The sequence below is a fragment of the Anomaloglossus baeobatrachus genome, chromosome 11, assembly GCF_048569485.1.
Source record: "Anomaloglossus baeobatrachus isolate aAnoBae1 chromosome 11, aAnoBae1.hap1, whole genome shotgun sequence".
Lineage (NCBI taxonomy): Eukaryota > Metazoa > Chordata > Amphibia > Anura > Aromobatidae > Anomaloglossus > Anomaloglossus baeobatrachus.
The window spans coordinates 144,431,813-144,454,523 of NC_134363.1; the positions used below are offsets into that span (position 1 = coordinate 144,431,813).

The 22,711-nt window shown below is 44.4% G+C and overlaps 1 protein-coding gene across 1 annotated transcript in view; it reads right to left on the minus strand.

Annotated features, from left to right (window-relative positions):
- Positions 1 to 22,711, minus strand: part of ATP8B3 (ATPase phospholipid transporting 8B3) — a 159,366-nt gene that overhangs the window by 23,074 nt on the left and 113,581 nt on the right. Inside the window, exons 17-22 of the mRNA XM_075328462.1 lie at positions 22,408 to 22,572; positions 19,487 to 19,598; positions 12,316 to 12,391; positions 6,851 to 6,992; positions 4,897 to 5,173; positions 1,582 to 1,805 (exon numbers count right to left, since the gene is read on the minus strand). Of these exons, the coding sequence (XP_075184577.1) occupies positions 1,582 to 1,805; positions 4,897 to 5,173; positions 6,851 to 6,992; positions 12,316 to 12,391; positions 19,487 to 19,598; positions 22,408 to 22,572 (996 nt within the window). The remainder of the gene's footprint in view (positions 1 to 1,581; positions 1,806 to 4,896; positions 5,174 to 6,850; positions 6,993 to 12,315; positions 12,392 to 19,486; positions 19,599 to 22,407; positions 22,573 to 22,711) is intronic.

Below are 22,711 nucleotides of genomic sequence, written 5' to 3' on the forward strand. Positions count from 1 at the left end.
GCAGCATTAATCATATTGAAGTTGCTGTTTCTGCTCCATCCACTATTGCATCCATGATTTCTTTTACAATATACAAGAAATGCTAATAGTTCACACATCAAAGCATTTTGTTAAAATATTTTAAATCACAGTTATGTAAATTAAGTTTTTTGCTATTGAGAAAATTCCACCTCCCAAGAGAGGAGGTTCTTGGCTCACTCAGTTTGCACTACGAGAGGCTTATTGGATCTTAATTCTTGATACTAAGTGTCCCCATGACATACATTTCAAAAATGAATTTTTTGTTTATTAATCGGATATATATCAAGTTAATAGATCTATTATATTTAATTAATGTTATAATCCATGATTATTAATATTAACTATCTTCCCATATGTATCATGTTTTTCTATTGGTGATTTGTTTGTGTTCTATGATTGGTCCTTATGCATATATATGCGTTTCCATTGATTTCATTTTTATATTCTACTAGCTGTAGTACCCGGCGTTGCCCGGGATAGTAACTGTCTCTCTGTCTCTCTCCCAGTCTCTGTCTGTGTGTCGTTGTCTGTCTGTCGTTGTCTGTTTGTCTCTGTCTGTCTCTTTCCTTGTCTGTCTGTCTCTCTCTATGTGTGTCTGTCTGTTTCTCTCTTTGCCCAGTCTGTCTCTTTGCCCGGTCTGTCTCTTTGCCCAGTCTGTCTCTTTGCCCGGTCTGTCTCTTTGCCCGGTCTGTCTCTTTGCCCGGTCTGTCTCTTTGCCCGGTCTGTCTCTTTCTAGGGCTGTCTCTTTGCCCGTCTGTCTCTTTCCATGGCTGTCTGTATCTTTCCAGGGCTGTCTGTCTCTTTCCAGGGCTGTCTCTTTCCAGGGTTGTCTCTTTCCAGGTCTCTCTTTGGCCGTCTATCTCTCTGTCTCTTTCCAGGGCTGTCTCTGTCTGTGTCTGTCTCCGTTTGTCTTTTTCTGTCTCTCTCTCTATCCGTCTCCCCACCGACATCTTATAACCTCACACATAAGCTTCTTATACTAACAGTTTATTTTGTTCCTATAGCAACCACTGACAGTTGCTATTTATAGTCTGTAGCTCCCACCTCCATTCAGTTTAATAGAGGCAGGATTTTTGGAGAGTAAGTGTAAAGCGCAGGGTTAAATTTTCCCGCCCAAACATAGTCTATGACGTTCCCTGAGTCACATGGGGTGTCTGTGCAAAATTTCGTGATTAAAAATGCGACGGTGCAGATTCCTTTAGCGGCGGACATACACACCCACACACACACACACACACACACACACACACACACACTCAGCTTTGCATGTGCGAGAAATGTGTAAAGTTTTAAAAGCTACTATATAACATCTGTGTGTTCACCAATCTCTAGTACTCGGCTGTTTCCATCACTGCAGTAGCACATTATTTAAAACACAAAGTGTACATTCAAATATTTCCTGTAGTGATCAGCTGAGATCCTAGAACGGGGGCCCCAACAATCAACATTTATAAATAGTGTCAATAATGCCCCAGTGTATTCAGTTAGGACACCCCTTTAAGTTTTCACTATAGAACATACAATTTGGAGTATCATATTTGGTTATATACTAATACAAACCAGGGCGCTGAATCCATTAAAACAAGCAAACCACACATGACAGAGAACACTGGCTGATGTTTTGTAGAAGAAATAGCGGAGAAACTTGGCTATTCGCAAGTAAGACCAGCGCCCATGGATAAGTAGAAGACGCTGAAGGTAAGAAAACTGAGCCAAAGCATAGTCACTGGCTTGGACGGCTTGTGTTCCTTCCATTCCACTAATTCCAACTCCAATATGAGCAGCTGCAGAAAGAAAAAAGTCACATATTCAATATACCAAATTAATGTTGCTAAAAATGATAAAATTATAAATTGTTTTTATATCTATTTCGTGATATGTAGTGGAAGCATTAATTTAATTGAGTACCAAAGACATATTGTATGTAATTCATCTAAACTTTAAATATTTCCTTAGATCTTTTATATCACATAGCCTTAAATTCAGAATCGTAGGTTTTTAAATTATACCAGAAGTAAAGCTTGTAAGTGCTTTAAGGGGGCTTTACATGCAGCAACATTGCTATCGATGTCGCTGGTGAAAGCACCCGCCCCCGTCGTTTGTGCGTCACAGGCAAATCGCTGCCCGTGGCGCACAATATCGTTAGTCCCCGTCACACGGACTTACCTGCCTAGCGACGTCGCTGTGGCCAGCAAACCGCCTCCTTTCTAAGGGGGCGGTTCGTGCGACGTCACAGCGACGTCACACGGCAGCCATCCAATAGAAGCGGAGGGGCGGAGAGCAGCCGAAAGAAAGTGACGCCCACCTCGTCGCCGGAGGACACAGGTACAGTGTTGTTCGTCGTTGCCGCGGTGTCACACGTAGCGATGTGTGCTGCCTCAGGAACGACGAACAACCTGCGTCCTGCACCAGCAATGATTTTTTGAAAATGAACGACGTGTCATATGAGTATTTTTGATCGTTAACAGACGCTCGGAGCTGTTACACGCAATGACATCGCTAACGACGCCGGATGTGTGTCACGAATTCCGTGACCCCAACGACATATCGTTAGATATGTCATTACGTGTAACGGGGCCTTTACTCTTGGCAAACAACTTTTTGGAAGTCGAAAAGCAGTATGATAAGCTTTACTTCTTGGTCAAGTGTTTGTGTAATAGGAGGGAAGAATCTGCAAGTGACATCAGTAGCAAATACTGTACATTCAATGGACTGTGCTCATGACGTCTTCACGTGGATATACAAGCTACAACACCAAAGAATAAGATGGGTAATTTTTCTTTTAAAGCAAATCTTAATAAGCATGAAAATGTGTAGCAATGTGTTAGTAAAAGTCTGTTGGTTCCTATCCGTTTACCCATACCCATAAATTGAGGTCACTTGGACACTCTTAAAAGGAACTAACCATCAGGATTTCATATATAAAGTAAATGTGGTCAGGAGGATGTGGTCATGAGGAGATCCGAGGTCAGAAGCCAAGGGGGCAGGCACAGCAGAGTCAATAACAGTCCGGGTTCGAATAGCCGAGATCAGATAACAAGACACAACAGGAGCCAAGCACTTACTGCAGAACAGGAAATACGACTGGCGTCGTTCTGGCCGAGCACGTGCCCTAATAAAGCAGGGAATCAACTGAAATGCAGAGCATGTGAGCAAGCCCCTCCTAGCACCAGCGTAGGACCCGTTGCGGGGAAGCAACCCGTCCACAGGAGTGCAAGACAGCAGAGCATAAGGCAAAATACTCTGGGCGGAGAAACAGGCGAGCATAACAGAACATCACAGCACAAAAGATACACCATAAATCAGAACCATGGCACCAGTGCTATACTGGCGCTAGGATGCTGATTCTAAACATACCTTTTGTTCAGAGACTGGATGTTTTATTTCAGAAATATGTACAAGTAAAGTTCCAGCAATGCACTGCTATTTGATTGACAGGTGCAACAGGAAGGGAATATGTGGGTCAAGCCTTGCTATCTATTCCCACCCCTGTCTGCCTGACTGGTCTTCCTTCCCCTGTCACCAGCGCAGGCAGACAAACAAGGGCGGAAATAGATAGCAAGACCTGACGCACATATTCCCTTCCTGTTGCACCTGTCAATCAAATAGCAGTGGATTGCTGTAACTTTACTTGCACATATTTCTGAAATAAAACCTCCAATCTCTGAAAAGAAGGTATGCTTACACTCAACATCCTAGCACAAGTATAGTACTGGCTTTACTTTATATATGAAAATCCTGATGGTAGGTTCTCTTTAAGCCTGCATTTATGTTAAAGGGTTTGAAAAGGATACAATACAGTCCTAGGAGATCTCAGACTGTCCACATCTTTTCTGGGCAATTAAAGACATCATTACGGGTGGCACGGTGGCTCAGTGGTTAGCACTGCAGCCTTGCAGCGCTGGGGTCCTGGGTTCAAATCCCACCAAGGACAACATCTGCAAGGAGTTTGTATGTTCTCCCCGTGTTTGCGTGGGTTTCCTCCGGGTTCTCCGGTTTCCTCCCACACTCCAAAGACATACAGATAGGGACTCTAGATTGTGAGCCCCAATGGGGACAGTGTGCCAATGTATGTAAAGCGCTGTGGAATTACTAGCGCTATATAAATGAATAAAATGATTATTTATTAATTATTATTACATGTGATTTTCGGCAAATTGATAAGCTGCAGATTTAATTTTAGGGAAACTTTAGACTAAAGGGGGCTTTACACGCTGCGACATCGCTAATGCGGAGTCGTTGGGGTCACAGAAGTTGTGACGCACATCCGGCCACATTAGCGATGTTGCTGCGTGTGACACCGATGAGCGATTTTGCATCGTTGCATAAACGTGCAAAATCGCTCATCGGTGACATGGGGGTCCATTCTCGATTATCGTTACTGCAGCAGTAACGATGTAGTTCGTCGCTCCTGCAGTAGCACACATCGCTATGTGTGACGCCGCAGGAACGAGGAAACTCTCCTACCTGCCTCCCGGCCGCAATGCGGATGGAAGGAGGTGGGCGGGATGTTACGTCCCGCTCAGCTCCGCCCCTCCGCTGCTATTGAGTGGTCGCTCAGTGATGTCGATGTGACGCCGCACGGACCACCCCCTTAGAAAGGAGGCGGATCGCCGGTCACAGCGACGTCGCCGGGCAGGTAAGTATGTGTGACGGGTCTGCGCGATGTTGTGCGGCACGGGCAGCGATTTGCCCGTGTCGCGCAACAGATGTGGGCGGGTACCCATGCTAGCGATATCAGGACCGATATCGCAGTGTGTAAAGTAGCCTTAAGCTGCCATATTTGAATTACAAAACATTCGATCATTTCGAGTTAAAACCATTCTTTCTCTCACGCTTTTTCAACATTTAGCTTCGCTCCACACGTAGACTTACTTTTAATCATGTTGACATCGTTCGCTCCATCCCCAATTGCCAGGGTGGTGGCCTTTTTGTATTTTTTTACAAGTTGTACGATCATCGCCTTCTGTTTTGGAGTCACCCTGCAGCAGATAACAGCATGGCACTTGGTTGCCAAATCTACAAAGGCATATTGTCGCATGTCGGCTTCCTCTTCAGTCGGCTTTCGATTGTTTCTGTAACATCTATCTGTTAATTTTTGGAAAAAATGACTCTTCTTCATTTTCCAGTTAAATGTTCCTAAAATCCGAACCTGTGAAAAGAACAGAAATTACTTTGATAGATTTAAGAAAGCATTGAATGCTCTTAAGGAGAACCAGTCACCAGGTTTTTGCTATCTAATCTGAGAGCAGTATCATGTATGTGCAGAGACCATGAATCCAGCGATGTGTCACTTACTGGACTGTTTTAAATGTAGTTTTTATAAAATCACAGTTTTATCAATAAGAGATTATAACTAGAAGACTACTTGGTTTAAGTCAGGTAGTCCAGCTACACCCACACCACTGATTGGCAGCTTTATGCCTATTCACAGTGCACAAAAAGGCTGCTAATCAGTGAGAACTGATAGATCTGCAACTGATTAATTAGTTTTTAATCAAAACTGAAGCACTGAGTAAAATAATTCATACATTGCTGGAATCAGGGCCTCTGCCCCTACATTATGCTGCTCTCAGATTACATAGTAAAATATTGATGACATATTTAATAAATTCTATAAATATAGTCGCAAATTTACTTTCATGAATTCATGATTATATGAACAGTTTACCTATTGTATGGGATTGTTCTGTGTGAAGTGTAAATTGACACTGCACTATATTCCATATAGGAAAATTAGATACACTACCAATAAACTGTTGATAAGTGGAATTTCCTGTAAAAAAAAAAAAAAAAAAAAAGAACAAAGTGCAAATATAAGCTACTCAAAAGGGATTCTGTCAGCTGATTTTTGCTACCTCATCCGAGAGCACCATGAGGTAGGCAAAGAAACCCTGAATCCAATGATGTATCACTTGGTTTACTGAGCACTAATGAAATAGTCCAACCAGCATATTTAGGAAAGGAGTGAACATGATTGGCTCCCCCACAGCATGTGATTAAAGAGACTAACAAGCAGACCAGCAGAGATTTAAGGGTGCTTTACACACTACGACATCGCTAACGATATATTGTCGGTGTCACGGTGTTTGTGACACACATCTGGCGTCGTTAGCGACATCGCAGCGTGTGACAGCTAGGAGCGACGTTCAACGATCGCAAAAACGGCAAAAATCGTTGATCGTTGACACGTCGCTCCTAATCATAATGTCGTTGGTGTTTCATTTCGCAGGTTGTTCGGCGTTCCTGCGGCATCACACATCGCTGTGTGTGACACCGCAGGAACGACAAACATCCTCCTACCTGCGTCCATCGGAAAGGAGGAAGGAAGGAGGTGGGCAGCATGTTACGTCCCGCTCATCTCCTCCCCTCCTCTTCTATTGGGCGGCCGTTTAGTGACGCCGCTGTGACGCCGAACGCACCTCTCCCTTGAAGGAGGGATTGTTCGGCGGACACAGTGACGCCGCTGAACATGTATGTGCGTGTGACGCTGCCGTAGCGATATTGTTCGCTGTGGCAGCGATCACCACATGTTGCACAAACGACGGGGGCAGGTGCTATCACTCGCGAAATCGCTAGCTATGTCTAAGCGTGTAAAGCACCCTTAACTCTTGCTAGCCTGCTTAAGCTTGAGGGTCGACACCCATGATTACTGGACATGGGAACTCAGTCTAACACCTTACCTGCATAATCGCCCTTCCAGCCACTAGCAGCGCATGGAATAACGGCAATGAGGTCTTCATACTCAGTATGTATGGGGATCTGAATTTCTCATTTTTCTTCTTCTGTTTTATTTTCTCTTTCAAGAAAGTAAGCAATTTGCATTTACCATGAAATCTCCGGTCACCACAAGCGCCATCTTTCTGGACTGGAAACTGCCTCTATGTTTTCGAAAGATGCTGTTATCTAGAAGATCTTGCCCGCTGCCAGAGAGATTGTTGTTGTCCTCCCAGTATTCATCTAGGATATCACTGATGATGAAAGGAAACAGTATGCTTAACATTAAAACAGCGCATAGCAACATAACATATTAAGTAATCGTTAGCACAATTTGAACTTTGTTAGGCTAAGTTCACACTTCCGTTGTTTTGCATCAGTCACAATCCGTCGCCTTGAGGAATTACGGTATCCTGCAAAATATTTTGCAGGAATCCAGTTTTTCCCCATAGGCTTCTATTAGTGACGGATTGTGACTGATGATGCTGCGATGCATCCGCTGCGTCGCGGTCAGTCGTTTTTTAACTGACCGCCGGGCGGGAGCAACGCAGAATGTAACGTTTTTTGAGCAGCGCGATCCGTAGGATTTTGCCGCGCATGCGCTCTCTGGCTCCCCGCCCCCGTAACTAGGATAAACATCGGTTAACCAAGCAATGCGCTTTGGTTAGTTACCCGATATTTACAGTGGTTACGGGTGCAGGGAGCCCGCGCTGAGCGGTGTATGCTGGTAACCAAGATAAATATTGGGTAACCAAGCAAAAAGTGCTTTGCTTTTAGTTACCCGATATTTACCCTGGATACAGTGTGCAAGGAGGCCGACACTTCCCCACTCGGCTCCATCCCCTCCCGCACTCCGCATGTGTACACACTCACACTCACACACACTCACTTGTCCCCAGCCCTGCAGTCCCCGCGGCACTGACGTCCTCAGCTCCACGGCCCCGCTTGGCTCCGCACCCTCGCGCTCCGCCCCCTCCCGCACTCCGCATGTACACACGCATGTAGACACACACACACATATACATACACACACACACACTCACTCACTCACTTGTCCCCAGCCATGCAGACCGCAGCACTGATGTCCTCAGCTCCGCCCCCCGAACTCCGCCCCCCGCACACAACGGAGTCCGACAAAGAAATTCTTTTCGTCACCGTTGTCATCCGTTGTACAACGCATCAGTCACATGTGTCAAGCAACGCATGTGACTGATGCAAAACAACGGAAATGTGAACTTAGCCTTAGGCAGAAAAAGTTATACTATAAATCACTTTCTGCAACATTTAGCAACAGTATATAAAGTATTTGCACAGATACTTGGTAAAGAGACTGGTTTGCTACTATTCCACACTAGTGTTCACATAAAGCACCATTCCAGTATATTGGTTTTTTTCAGCTCTGGAGTGTGTCTTTAAATCTAAGGGGTACTTTGCACACTACGACATCGCAAGCCGATGCTTGCGATGTCGAGTGCGATAGTCCCAGCCCCCGTCGCAGCTGCGATATCTTGTGATCGCTGGCGTAGCAAACATTATCGCTATGGCAGCTTCACATGCACTCACCTGCCCTGCGACATCGCTCTGGATGGCGACCCGCCTCCTTCCTAAGGGGGTGGGTCGTGCGGCGTCACAGCGACGTCACACGGAAAGCGGCCAATAGGAGCGGAGGAGTGGAGATGAACGGGACGTAAACATCCCGCCCACCTCCGTCCTTCCGCATTGCAGCCGGGACGCAGGTAAGGTGATGTTCCTCGCTCCTGCGGCTTCACACACAGCGATGTGTGCTGCCACAGGAACGAGGAACAACATCGTACCTGTCGCTGCAGGGAAATTATGGAAATGTCGGACCCTACACCGATCATACAATAACGACGCTTTTGCGCTCGTTAATCGTATGTAAAAGGATTTGCACACTATGATATCGACTGCGACGCCGGATGTGCGTCACTTTCGATTTGACCCCACCGACATCGCAGCTGCGATGTCGTAGTGTGCAAAGTACCCCTAAAGCAGGCTTTACAGCGATCTCATTGAGGTCACAGAATTTGTGACGCACATCCGGCCGCATTAGCGATGCCGTTGCGTGTGACACCTATGAGCGATTTTGCATCGTTGCAAAAACGTGCAAAATCACTCATCGGTGATATGGGGGTCCATTCTCTAATCTCGTTGCTGCAGCAGTAACGAAGTTGTTCCTCGTTCCTGCGGCAGCACACATCTGTACGTGTGACACTGTAGGAACGAGGAAGCTCCCCTTACCTGCCTCCCGCCCGCAATGCGGAAGGAAGGAGGTGGGCAGGATGTTCATCCCGCTCATTTCCGCCCCTCCGCTTCTATTGGGCAGCGGTTCAGTGACGCAGCTGTGATGTCGCTGTGACGCTGAACGAACCGCCCCCTTAGAAAGGAGGCGTTTCGCCGGTCACAGCGACGTCGCAGGGCAGGTAAGTATGTGTGACGGGTCTGGGCGATGTTGTGCGCCACGGGCAGCGATTTGCCCATGTCTCACAACCGATGGGGGCGGGTACCCACGCTAGCAATATTGGTCACGATATTGCAGCGTGTAAAGCGGCCTTAAGTCTCCTACCCCCTGTCCTATACTCTCCTTTACCATTACCATTTCGGTATCACTGTGCCATCTGTTGACTGTAACTTCTGATTGTCCAAAGGTCAGAAATTATTTCACAAGCTCCCAATGCATCCGTTATGATCTGATAACCGTGACAGATTACAAAAAAATCCCACTAGTAGAAGAACACAAAGAAAAACAAGAGTAGTTGGAACCTGAGTTGGCCGCAATCCCCTAACTATCAGACCACACTAGAAGTAACCATGGAGCTTTCCTAAACACCTAGACGCCACATCACAGCCGGAGAAACTAGCTACACCTCACAGATAGAAATGAGGAATTCTATCTTGCCTCAGAGAAGTCCTCAAAGGAATAGCCAACCCCCGAAATATAAAGCCAATGGTGATGTAAGAAATAACAATACACAGATAGGAAATATAGATTAGCAAAGGCGAGGCCCGACTTCCTAGATAGAACAGTACAGGAAAGATAACTGTGGTCAGTGCAAAACCTTGCAGAAAAATAGCAATCTCCTGATAAGAAAAGTACTGAGACCACACGGACTCACCCCCACTATATCAGGTACTCTTGTAAATAATGGGAGAAACAAAATACCAAAAAGAACACAAAAAATACAAAAGTGCAAATAACCAAGTTTGACAGGGAGAGCTAGCAAAGGGAGAACCTCCATGCTCACCAAATTAGAAAAGCAAATCTTCACCTGCAAGAAAACAGATTCCAAACAAAACAAAAGAAAAATAAACACTCTAAGGTGTAAAGCAGGAATAAAAGCAAAAGCTTGCAAACTTATCTGCACAGATCTTGCACAGGAAAACAGGGAAAGACAGAACTCCAAGCCAGGTTCAGAGACTGAGGAAAATTCAATTAACACCGGCGCCCGGAAGGCAAAAAGTGCTACATACACCAGGCTTGTCTGCAATAGGACTTCCTTATTTTCCAATTAATGCAGACACGGACTCAGACTCAGCTTCACTACCATTCCTGGCCACCAGAGGGAGCTCCAAAATAGCACCCACACAGACGACATTCACAACAGCATCTCTATGAGAGCCAGAATGAGCATCTCATAGAGTTGTGATTTCTGGCATGCTCCAGCAAACACTGGGGCTGCCAGCAGGTCACAAATTTACGGAGGCCCACCGGAGCGGTCCACACCCAGCCTGAGGATTTAAAATAGACAGTGGCAAACCAAACTCCTGCTGTAAGCCACTCTTTGCTATGCATGCTCACCTACTACTGCAAGCATCCTTAACCTCTGATGAAACAATGGCGAAACTTGTCGGGAGGAAGTGTTTGTGAGCAGGTGTCATGGAGTAGAACACTAGGGGTACTGTGTGGTTTGTTTATAACCTTCCCTACTTTTTGTTACTTTTTTTCTGGGATTATTCAATGACCAACAGGACACTAATGGACTACACTACATGACATGGGGAGATTGTTCCATCATTTATGCCTTTTTAAGCTGCGGATCCTGTGCTATAATGAATAATTGCAGTTTTTCTGGTCCATTAGTTACTAGTTTGCACGCATTTCAAATGTGCTGTGCAAGACTGGTGATACGTATTTGCACATAAGTTTAGGGGGTTTACTGCACCCACTTGTGTATTAATTGCATTGAGCACCTCTGCACTTTGGGTATTTTATACCTGTAAGTTTGTACACTATATAGTATATGCCTTTGCAAAACCGCACAGGTTATAGATGGTATTGTAGCGCCCCTGAACACATCAGCGTGCTACAAGATTCTGCATCCCCACAAGGATGCAGGGCCTACCCCCTTAGGTACCCAGAACCCCAGTGCCGGTATCACCAAGAACCCAGGTAATCCCAGTTTTCCCCAACAATCCCACATACAATGGTGCTTAGCTAGGGTGGGACCATGGATGGCCGCCTAGAGGTGGAGCCACACCAGTCCACTAGTTGCCCAGGTGGGAGGGGCAGACTTCGGATAGAAGTCAGTCTAGTGTTGACAGCAGGGGTGTGAAGGTGGAAGAGAAGTGACACCTTGACTCGGGTTAACAGTGACCTGGTACCCAGGAGAGGTGGTTGCCAGTGGAGCACGGTGGAACTACGCACCGATGGGGTAAAGGACCCTAGGACAGGAAAGAGCTTCAAGCCGACCTGTTAACACCTGCACAGCGAGGGGACCATCAAGGACCTTGCTGACCCTAAAGAATCCGAAGACTCAGTAGCAAAGGGAGAGCCGGGGACTAGACCAGAGACTCCAACCCCACAGGGTTCATGCTACTGTCAAGCGGACAGAGGTGGACAAACCACAAACCGGGAACCCCAGTGTTCCATACCATGGGGACCCATTTACCAGAGACAGGTGCAGGGGAAGAAGGTACCAGAGAACCAGACTGGCACTGGGACGAAGGGAACCCGGAGGCGAAACCAGCAGGCCTCGGGCAACCAGCTAACACCTTAAGAACAGTGAGTAAACCAGTTGGACTGAATGCCTGTCTGGACTCCTTCTTCCGACGTCCACCGCACCATACACCCTCTAGGGCAATACCCTACTTGCGGAGGGACTACCATACAAGCGGCTCATACCATCAGCCCCAGTAGAGACATTCTGCAGCGGCGGCTCCCTACACTTAGCCGCAACACCGCAAGTGGCGTCACTAATAACTTTATTCACAAATCCCCTGTAAATATCCCCCATTACAAAAAAGGCCCAGGGCACGGAACCGGGTAACGGCCACCACCGTGACATTCCCAAGAGAGACACTGCCCGGAACCGAGTACCCCATATCCCTGGGTGCTACAGTATATTTTAATACACCTGGTCAAGTATCATTTCTGTGTTTTAACTATGCTTTATCATTAAAAGTTACATTTTATTATCTCTACCCCATGCTGAGAAAACTAATTGTTTTGGGAGATTTATTTGCCTCGTCATTAAGGTTTTGGTTGCTATTTCTACAACTTTCTATATAAGAACAATTCACATTCAAATATTTAGAGAATAAAAAGCATAAAAATATTACCAGATTTGCTGTTCATTCAGAATTTCCATGTCATCAGTAAGTAGTCGGCATGAAAAACCAATGTTGATTGCAGTTTCTGATCAAAAAATAACATTTAAAAATTATTTTAGAAAGTTAATTATATGGTATTTTTTATATCCCTTTTGTTTGGACTCTCATTTGGGAATTACACTGCAATGCATGCACACAATGTGTCTATTGACTAATAGTAGCCAAAAAGGTACAAATGGTGGTCCTTTTGGCAAAGGTTTGGTCATTGAATATCAATATGTTCTTTGTTCAACTGAATTAAAAATCTTTTTAGTATAAGGACGTAATCAGACATGAGCGATTTTTCTCATGTGCAAAAAACATACCATCCAATTTCCCCTTTGCCAAAGAAATGTGCACCGCTTGACACCAGGTTTGACAGCTCCCTTTTATTATTATTGTAACATCCCGATGTCGAGGGGTTTTACCCGACTCGTCGCCGGGTCGGAGGTGCAGATGCTCTGCGTCGTCACGGGCTGGCCTGGCCCGGTTTCGTGACCCCGAGGTGTACAGGAGGGAGGGAAGGCAGTGGATTGGAGGAAGAATGGAGGATGGGGGTGGCAGTGACGGTGAGGAAAGTCTTTTTAGATCGTGACGCCACCTGTGGTCCGTGGCCAGAGATGGGCCGCCACTGTGGGGTGCTGCTCTCTGGAGCTAATGGTGAAGGTCGCAGCCGGGATGGTGTCGCTCCCCACAGGCGGAGCGAGGTTGCACTGGGGAGGATGATGGATGACGGATGGGGGGTGGTGGTAGTCACCGCTGGGCGACGGCACCAGTAAAGGAGAGACAGAGACAGGGGCTGCGGTTCCAGGTCTTTTACTCACTGGTAGTTCAGGCGCTGCCCCAGAGTACCGATCTCCGCCACGATGGGCTCCAGCCGATCCTGAATCCGTGGAAGGTCAGGTCCGGTGTGTCAGCCTATGGGCCCTTCCTCCTTTGATGCGCTAAGTATCAGATCCCCGTGGTGTTAAGCACTTGGGGATCCCGGTGTCAGTAAAATGTCCCCTTCTGTATGCTGATAGCGTGGTTCCGATGCAGGGCTGGTTGAAGACCTCAGCCTCGGATCCTATATGCTATTTGCTGCAGACTCATGGGACGGATCCGGTGACTTTTCTAGCCTGTTCCTGCGACCCTTGCAGAGTTGTTAGACAATGTGAAGTATGCCTCCCCTAGGGTTTTGTACTCAGACAGCGCCAGTCCTCTGGAAACAGCCGCCTGCTTCTCCCCAGCGACCATGTTGACATACCTTGGCCCACAGAGCTGCCTCGCGACACATCAGCTTTGTAGCTGTTCTCCCTTTGTAGTTGTGTTGTGTGTTTCAAGCTGTTGCCCCCAAACGCTGCCATCGGCTGGTTCACTACACTCACTAGGTCAACCTGCTCTTCCCACTGTCTGCTCCTGACTCTCCCTGGTGGTTGCTTCTCCCTGACCCTGAGTCCCGGCTCCAGTGGTTCAGGGAGCCCCCAGTGCGATGGCGTCCTGTAAACCCAACCACTGTGGTGACCCCCTTTTGTGACCCGACCCTGGCCCGGTCCCCATTGGGGAAGGCAGCCCACTGTTTATGTATGTGTATGTTTGTGGAACCGGTACTGACCTTCCTTGGACCTGGGATAGGTACTACACCCTAATGGAGGTGCAGTACCCTGTGGCGCCTAAAGGCTCAGGGGCGCCACATTATCATGCAGTGATATCCTCGCAGGGAATTCTCCGGAATAATTTCACCTATCAGTACACCCCACATGCACAGTATGATGACCCCATCATAGTTTGTCAACACACACTATCATGGTGCCCACAGTACCCCACATAGGGGCAGACATATCATTGGTGCCACCTATGCAACCGCACAGTGGCCCAAGAAGTAAGGGAGCCCATTTCTACCTTTAAAACAGGAGGAATTATACATTATGATGAATTACTGGGCTGAAAAGGGCCCATGTATTGGTTTTACACCAGGACTCTTTTCTCTGTGTCCACCAGTACCCCCATACACAGTATGATGGCCATCAAACACTACCACATAGTAACATGGCTCCAGAGTGGACCCCAACAAAGTATAATACCCACACAGCAAGATGCTCCTAAATTACCCCACACAGTATGATGACACCATAGGTCTCCCACACACAGTATTATGGCACCCAAATCCCCACACACACTAAGATACCTTTGACAAACCTCCACTCCTCACAGTATGATACCCCAACAATCCCCACACAAAGAATAAAAACAGACACAGCCACCCCCTCAGTGTGACTGCCCCCAGAACTCCCAAACAGAATGATGGCCCCACACCCCCACAAAATATGATGTTTTCACATATTTCCTCCTTTGCTTGGAAAGATCAGTGGCGTCAGTGAATATATTATCTATCTACAGTGCCTTGTGAAAGTATTCGGCCCCCTTGAATCTTTCAACCTTTTCCCACATTTCAGGCTTCAAACATAAAGATAAAAATTTTAATGTTCTGGTGAAGAATCAACAACAAGTGGGGCACAATTGTGACATTGAATGGAATTTTTTGCTTATTTTAAACATTTTTAAAAAATAAATAACTGAAAATTGGGGCGTGCAATATTATTCATCCCCTTTAAGTTAATACTTTGTAGCGCCACCTTTTGCTGCGATTACAGCTGCAAGTCGCTTTGGGTATGTGTCTATCAGTTTTGCACATCGAGAGACTGAAATTCTCTCCCATTCTTCCTTTGTAAACAGCTGGAGCTGAGTGAGGTTGGATGGAGGCGTTTGTGAACAGCAGTTTTCAGCTCTTTCCACAGATTCTCGATTGGATTCAGGTCTGGACTGTGACTTGGCCATTCTAACACCTGGATACTTTTATTTGTGAACCATTCCATTGTAGATTTTGCTTTATGTTTGAGATCATTGTCTTGTTGAAAGACAAATCTCCGTCCCAGTCTCAGGTCTTTTGCAGACTTCAACAGGTTTTCTTCAAGAATGGTCCTGTATTTGGCTCCATCCATCTTCCCATCAATTTTAACCATCTTCCCTGTCCCTGCTGAAGAAAAGCAGGCCCAAACCATGATGCTGCCACCACCATGTTTGACAGTGGGGATGGTATGTTGAGGGTGATGAGCTGTGTTGCTTTTACGTCAAACATATCGTTTGGCATTGTGCCTAAATAGTTTGATTTTGCTTTCATCTGACCAGAGCACCTTCTTCCACATGTTTGGTGTCTCCAGGTGGCTTGTGGCAAACTTTAAACGACACTTTTTATGGATATCTTTGAGAAATGGCTTTCTTCTTGCCAGTCTTCCATAAAGGCCAGATTTGTGTAGTGTACGACTGATTGTTGTCCTATGGACAGACTCTCCCACCTCAGCTGTAGATCTCTGCAGTTCATCCAGAGTGATCATGGGCCTCTTGGCTATATCTCTGATCAGTCTTCTCCTCGTTTGAGATGAAAGTTTGGATGGACGGCCGGGTCTTGGTAGATTTGCAGTGGTATGATACTCCTTCCATTTCAATATGATCACTTGCACAGTGTTCCTTGGGATGTTTAAAGTTTTGGAAATCTTTTTGTAACCAAATCCGGCTTTAAACCTCTCCACAACAGTATCACGGACCTGCCTGTTGTGTTCCTTGGTCTTCATGATGCTCTCTGTGCTTTAAACAGAACACTGAGACTATCACAGAGCAGGTGCATTTATACGGAGACTTGATCTCACACAGGTGGATTATATTTAACATCATCAGTCATTTAGGACAACATTGGATCATTCAGAGATCCTCAATGAACTTCTGGAGTGAGTTTGCTGCACTGAAAGTAAAGGGGATGAATAATATTGCACACCCCAATTTTCAGTTATTTATTTTTTTAAAAAGTTTTAAATAAGCAATAAATTTCGTTCATCTTCACAATTGTGTCCCACTTGTTGTTGATTCTTCACCATAACATTAACATTTTTATCTTTATGTTTGAAGCCTGAAATGTGGGAAAAGGTTGAAAAATTCAAGGGGGGTCGAATACTTTTGCAAGGCATTGTATCTATCTATCTATCTATCTATCTATCCCTATATACTGAGATTATATAGCAGCTGGAGCATGAATTTTGAGATTCTGAAGCGGCTGACGTGTGTATTATGAAGTTCTACCGCAGCTGGAACATGAAGTATGAGGCTCTGTAGCAGCTGAGATTAGAATTATGAAGTTATGCAGAAGCTTAGGTGTGTAATATGAGGTTCGGCAGCAGCTTATGTTTGTATATATGTTGATATACAGTACATACACACACCACTATAGAATTTTCACTTCACAGTGTGCTCATATGTCAGGGGTAATGTGGGGACATGTTGCAAGATGGACCTACAGTCATTTCCCGTCCTCCCTCCTGAAAACATCAATGGTTTAATTACAAATGTGTGATATGTGCTTATTAATGTTGAGTTATAATATCTTTAAATCCCTCATGGCCGCAGTGCTGCCAATGGTCACAAGAGGTCACTGTTCTCCTTTTCACTCCTGTATAATACAGAATGAGGGGTTGGGTCTGTTTACAAACACACAGCAGGGAAGGGAACAGTTATGGCAGGGTTAACTGCAGAAGTAGTTTCTAGTTCAGAGGGTTGTTGTGCAGTGGAAGCAAGAGAAAGAGGATATGTGGGAAGCTAGGTGAGGAGACCAAGTTTTGGATGCAGATGCACTCTCCAGAGACGAACTAAGCAAAAGGGGGACTCCCACCAGGCAAGTTTGTGAAAAAGTGTGAATATAGAGCCAGGCCAGCAGCAAAAGGGGACCTTAGTGAAGAAATGTCGCCCAGCTGACGGAAAGTGGTAACGATTCTAAGAGCAATCCTCAGAAAGTAGCATATTATAGCCATAGTGAAACACATGGCCCTGTGTGGTTGTATATCGGTAGGATACAGACATACCAGCTTTTCCCTCACTCCTTGGTAGCCTCTATTGAAATGAATAAGATCATGTTTGTAACCTTCCTGGAAAAGCCGGTCTATGAGAGAGTGGACAATGGACAATGTATTACTTGTTGTATCTTGCACTTGATTTCACTTGAGTGCAAAGAAATTGAAGTTTTTACATCTGGTTTGGACTCTCAAATGTAAATGCAAGATGCAATCAAGGGCAATCAAGAAGAGCCAGGCACAGCACCAGAAATAATGAGATTCACCACTTCTGGGGTGGCTGCGGGCTGCTATTATTAGGCTAGGAAGGGTGTTGTGAATGTTAGTTATGTCTTGGCTGCTGGGAGGCTCCCTCTGGTGGCCAGGAATGGTTTGGACTTGGACCAGGTGTGTTGTGCAGTGGGTGTTTCCTTTCCTAACTCTCTGCTTATTTAAGTCCTGGTCTGATTGCAGGCTGTTGCCGGATGTCAGTTGTTCTTTGTATCTCTAGCCTGCTTAATCCTGCTCTACATCACATCTACTCCAGATAAGTTCTTGCTCTTTATTTATTGCCTGGTTCTTTTGCTTATCTGGGTTTGTCATTTGTTGTGGTTGGGTTCAGTTTATTTCCTTCCAGGGATTTTCCCCCTCAGTGGATTGTTGAGGAACTCCCTGCAGTTCTGTGTGGAGTATAGCTCCTTTGGGTCCATGTGTTTATGGCTTGTTGAATTTGTTATAATTCTTGTTTTCTGTTCATTGGTATGACAAGAACACCTGGTATAGGACGGAGTTCAGATCGTGCGATCTGAGGGCCTTTTTGTACTATCAGGAAGTTGGTATTTTGCAGGGTTTTTCTCTGGCTACCATCAGTCCCTTTCCTGTCCTTTCCTATTTTAGTCAGCGGGGGCCTCACCTTTTGCTAATCCTGTCATCTACCTGTGTATTGTGTTTTTCCTATATCACCGCAGTCTTTGAATGTGGGGGGCTTGCTATTCTTGTCTATTTTCTGAGGCAGAGAGTTATTCATCTTTCCTACCTTTAGGATAGCTAGTTCTCCGGCTGGGTTCGCGGTGCACAGGATGTTAGTTCACCCCTCGGCTGCTTCTAGTTGTGTTGGTTAGTAAGGGGATGGCGGCCAGATTAGTTGCCAATGCTCTTGTCACCTTTTTGCCAATGATTTGTGGTGATCTTCCATGGTTCTGGATCATAACAGAAGGGCCTAATAACCATGGGCCTTCCCAGCCTGATAATATCAGCTCCCAACTGTCTGCTTTACCTTTGCTGATCATCATAAATAGGGGGAACCCCACATTTTTTTTATTATTTATTTTTTAGGTTAAAAAATCTAAATACCATTTAGTGCCACATGAAAGACACTAAAGGGTTCAAATTTATAATATGTAGGGAATTTGTAACATTATTACTTTAATTATCTGCAGGATATCTAGTTATCTATCTATCTATCTATCTATCTATCTATCTATCTATCTAATCTATCTATCTAGTAGTACAGGATGTGAAAGCTTGTTAACCCATTACTTGCCAAATTAGAATTTTTCATTTTTTTTTTATTAAATGACAGATTTTAAATGAAAAAAAAATAAAAATCAAAAATGAAAATGAAATTTAAGCAAAATTAATGAATGTAATGTACAAATTAAATAAATTAATTAATGATTAATTTAGTTTAATGAATTTTAAGCAAAAGATTAGGCGTCCCAAAAAAAGGACATTGGTAGATAATAGGTTAAAAGCAGAACCGCTGTCCAGTAACGAGTCTCCCCAGGCCCCGATGCGGGTGTGTCAAGTACAAGCCACCTGTTTGCAATCATATCTTGTATGAACTGAATATCACCAGCACCACCAGTCCAGGGCAGATGGGCGTACTTGCACAAGTAGAATACTGATTGACAGCAGCTGGACAGAAGTTTAGCTCCCCTGGGTCCTAAAGGGGAATAGATAAAAATTCAGCAGGAAAGCTATCTAGTATAATTAATACTGACAGCAGGAATAATGGAAAGTCAGGAAGCATTTTGAGCAGCCAAATGCTGTGACCTTCTATTGCCAGAAACCACATGACTGTCTGTCACCCGTGACAGACTGTCTAATACTTGTGTGGATGAGGTATAATTTTCATTGTAGTTTCAGTCTTGGAAATTTTGTTAAGAGACGGGTATGATGTTTTTGATACAGGGATATGTTTATTATAATGTATATATACCTGCACATTCATCTATGGGAAATTATTTTATGCTAAATATCTTTCCTCATTGCCTACAGCCTACCTTGCTTGTCTCCAGTTAGGACCCAAACTTTAATATTTCCATTTTTTAGTAGCTGTATTGTTTCTGGAACACAGTCTTGTAACTTATCTTCAATTGCTGTAGCTCCAAGTAACTAGAGGGAGATAAAGAAAGCATCAGGTAACTGCTTATTCCACCAATACATGTCTGCCCTTCACCATGTATTATTTTATTTATCAAAACCTAGTTAAGTTTCTTCATTAGCTAAAATAATTATTGATTGGGACATGGGCTGATTGAAATTTTTAGCAGAAACTTGAGGTTCCACTCCTGCGCCAGATCCTGACAAATCCAAGGTCATCAATGTTCCAACCAGGTGATTTCTTTCACCCAGTCTCTCCAGAGGTGAGCACAAATCAGCAACATGGAAAACAAACCACCAAAGGAGAGAGTATGACACTCAGCCGAAGTTTGGAGGAACAACAGAGATCTCCAATGAACTTCAGTTAAAGATAAAGTAACAGGAGAAGCCAGTGCAAAATAGAGAGCTTTGCCAACTCTACGCTCCTACAAATGGACAACTTCCTTTCATTTGGTCTGATTCTGTATTGGAAAAGGAAGTGTGAGAGAATACAAGCCATTTTGTATTGTATAGAAACAATCTTGCCTTATAACTGAATGATGTCATAGGGTTAAAATAACACTGATGGGTGGGGAAGTTTCGCATTTCTACACACACCACTGGGGCTCTTATTGGTGCATGGTAATTTCTTTGTTTAAGATACTATATAAATTGGTCACATGATGTAATAAAACAGAAACAATCAGTACACCATAGATGGTGTGTTCTGTATTGATTTTTCCAAGCGCTTGTAAAACAAATCTTATTAATTTGGAGTTCCAAGGGCGTAGAAGCAGAGTGTTTCGCTCACAGAAGTTTCAGTGAAGGAAGGTGAATCTGTATAACAATCCAGTACTATGTGATCCCTGCTGAGATGCGCTCATAGAAGCTATAGATCTAATACAAGTATATTACAAAAGGTATTGTTTAGAAGAACTATGGTATATATGTCAAGGGGGTAAAGAAGTAGTGGAAAACCCCTTTAAATACTTATTTTCCCCAGTATACATATAAAGATATATATATATATATATATATATATATATATATATATATATATATATATACAGTGCCTACAAGTAGTATTCAACCCCCTGCAGATTTGGCAGGTTTACACATTCGGAATTAACTTGGCATTGTGACATTTGGACTGTAGATCAGCCTGGAAGTGTGAAATGCACTGCAGCAAAAAAGAATGTTATTTATTTTTTTATTTTTTTTTTTAAATTGTGAAAAGTTTATTCAGAGGGTCATTTATTATTCAACCCCTCAAACCACAAGAATTCTGTTTGATTCCCCTAAAGTATTAAGAAGTATTTCAGGCACAAAGAACAATGAGCTTCACATGTTTGGATTAATTATCTCTTTTTCCAGCCTTTTCTGACTAATTAAGACCCTCCCCAAACTTGTGAACAGCACTCATACTTGGTCAACATGGGAAAGACAAAGGAGCATTCCAAGGCCATCAGAGACAAGATCGTGGAGGGTCACAAGGCTGGCAAGGGGTACAAAACCCTTTCCAAGGAGTTGGGCCTACCTGTCTCCACTGTTGGGAGCATCATCCGGAAGTGGAAGGCTTATGGAACTACTGTTAGCCTTCCACGGCCTGGACAGCCTTTGAAAGTTTCCTCCCGTGCCGAGGCCAGGCTTGTCCGAAGAGTCAAGGCTAACCCAAGGACAACAAGGAAGGAGCTCCGGGAAGATCTCATGGCAGTGGGGACATTGGTTTCAGTCAATACCATAAGTAACGTACTCCACCGCAATGGTCTCCGTTCCAGACGAGCCCGTAAGGTACCTTTACTTTCAAAGCGTCATGTCAAGGCTCATCTACAGTTTGCTCATGATCACTTGGAGGACTCTGAGACAGACTGGTTCAAGGTTCTCTGGTCTGATGAGACCAAGATCGAGATCTTTGGTGCCAACCACACACGTGACGTTTGGAGACTGGATGGCACTGCATACAACCCCAAGAATACCATCCCTACAGTCAAGCATGGTGGTGGCAGCATCATGCTGTGGGGCTGTTTCTCAGCCAAGGGGCCTGGCCATCTGGTCCGCATCCATGGGAAGATGGATAGCACGGCCTACCTGGAGATTTTGGCCTAGAACCTCCGCTCCTCCATCAAAGATCTTAAGATGGGTCGTCATTTCATCTTCCAACAAGATAACAACCCAAAGCACACAGCCAAGAAAACCAAGGCCTGGTTCAAGAGGCAAAAAATCAAGGTGTTGCAGTGGCCTAGTCAGTCTCCTGACCTTAACCCAATTGAAAACTTGTGAAAGGAGCTCAAGATTAAAGTCCACATGAGACACTCAAAGAACCTAGATAACTTGCAGAAGATCTGCATGGAGGAGTGGGCCAAGATAACTCCAGAGACCTGTGCCGGCCTGATCAGGTCTTATAAAAGACGATTATTAGCTGTAATTGCAAAAAATATTAAACCTAGGGGTTGAATAATAATTGACCCACACTTTTATGTTGAAAATTTATTAAAATGTAACTGAGCAACATAACTTGTTGGTTTGTAAGATTTATGCATTTGTTAATAAATCCTGCTCTTGTTTGAAGTTTGCAGGCTCTAACTTATTTGTATCTTATCAAACCTGCTAAATCTGCAGGGGGTTCAATACTACTTGTAGGCACTGTATATATATCTTTTTATACGTATACTGGGGAAACAAAGTATTTAAAGGAGTTCTCCACTACTTCTTTACCCCCCTTGACATTATATATATATATATATATATATATATATATATATATATATATATATATACACACACACACGTATAATGTATTGAAATATTAAGATATATCAGGATGATGGGCTTTTTTCATTACCTGCAAGTCATTTTCCATTTCATCGTAAACCATTTCCAGACACTGTAGTCGATTGTGCAGAGAAACGCTTGCCTGATGGAATTTTTGACTCCACTCGTTGTATGCTGAGAGATCCACTTCTTTGTAAGCCAAACATAACGTTCTTAGTGTCTCCTGAGCAAACATCTACATTAACAAAATTCCAGATTTATTACACGACTGATAGCAATGCAAAAGGAGACAGATAGAGATTATGTAAAGCAATTTTAGATCGAACGCGATGTCAACTGCAATCTCACAATTCATGTTTATATCACTGATGATC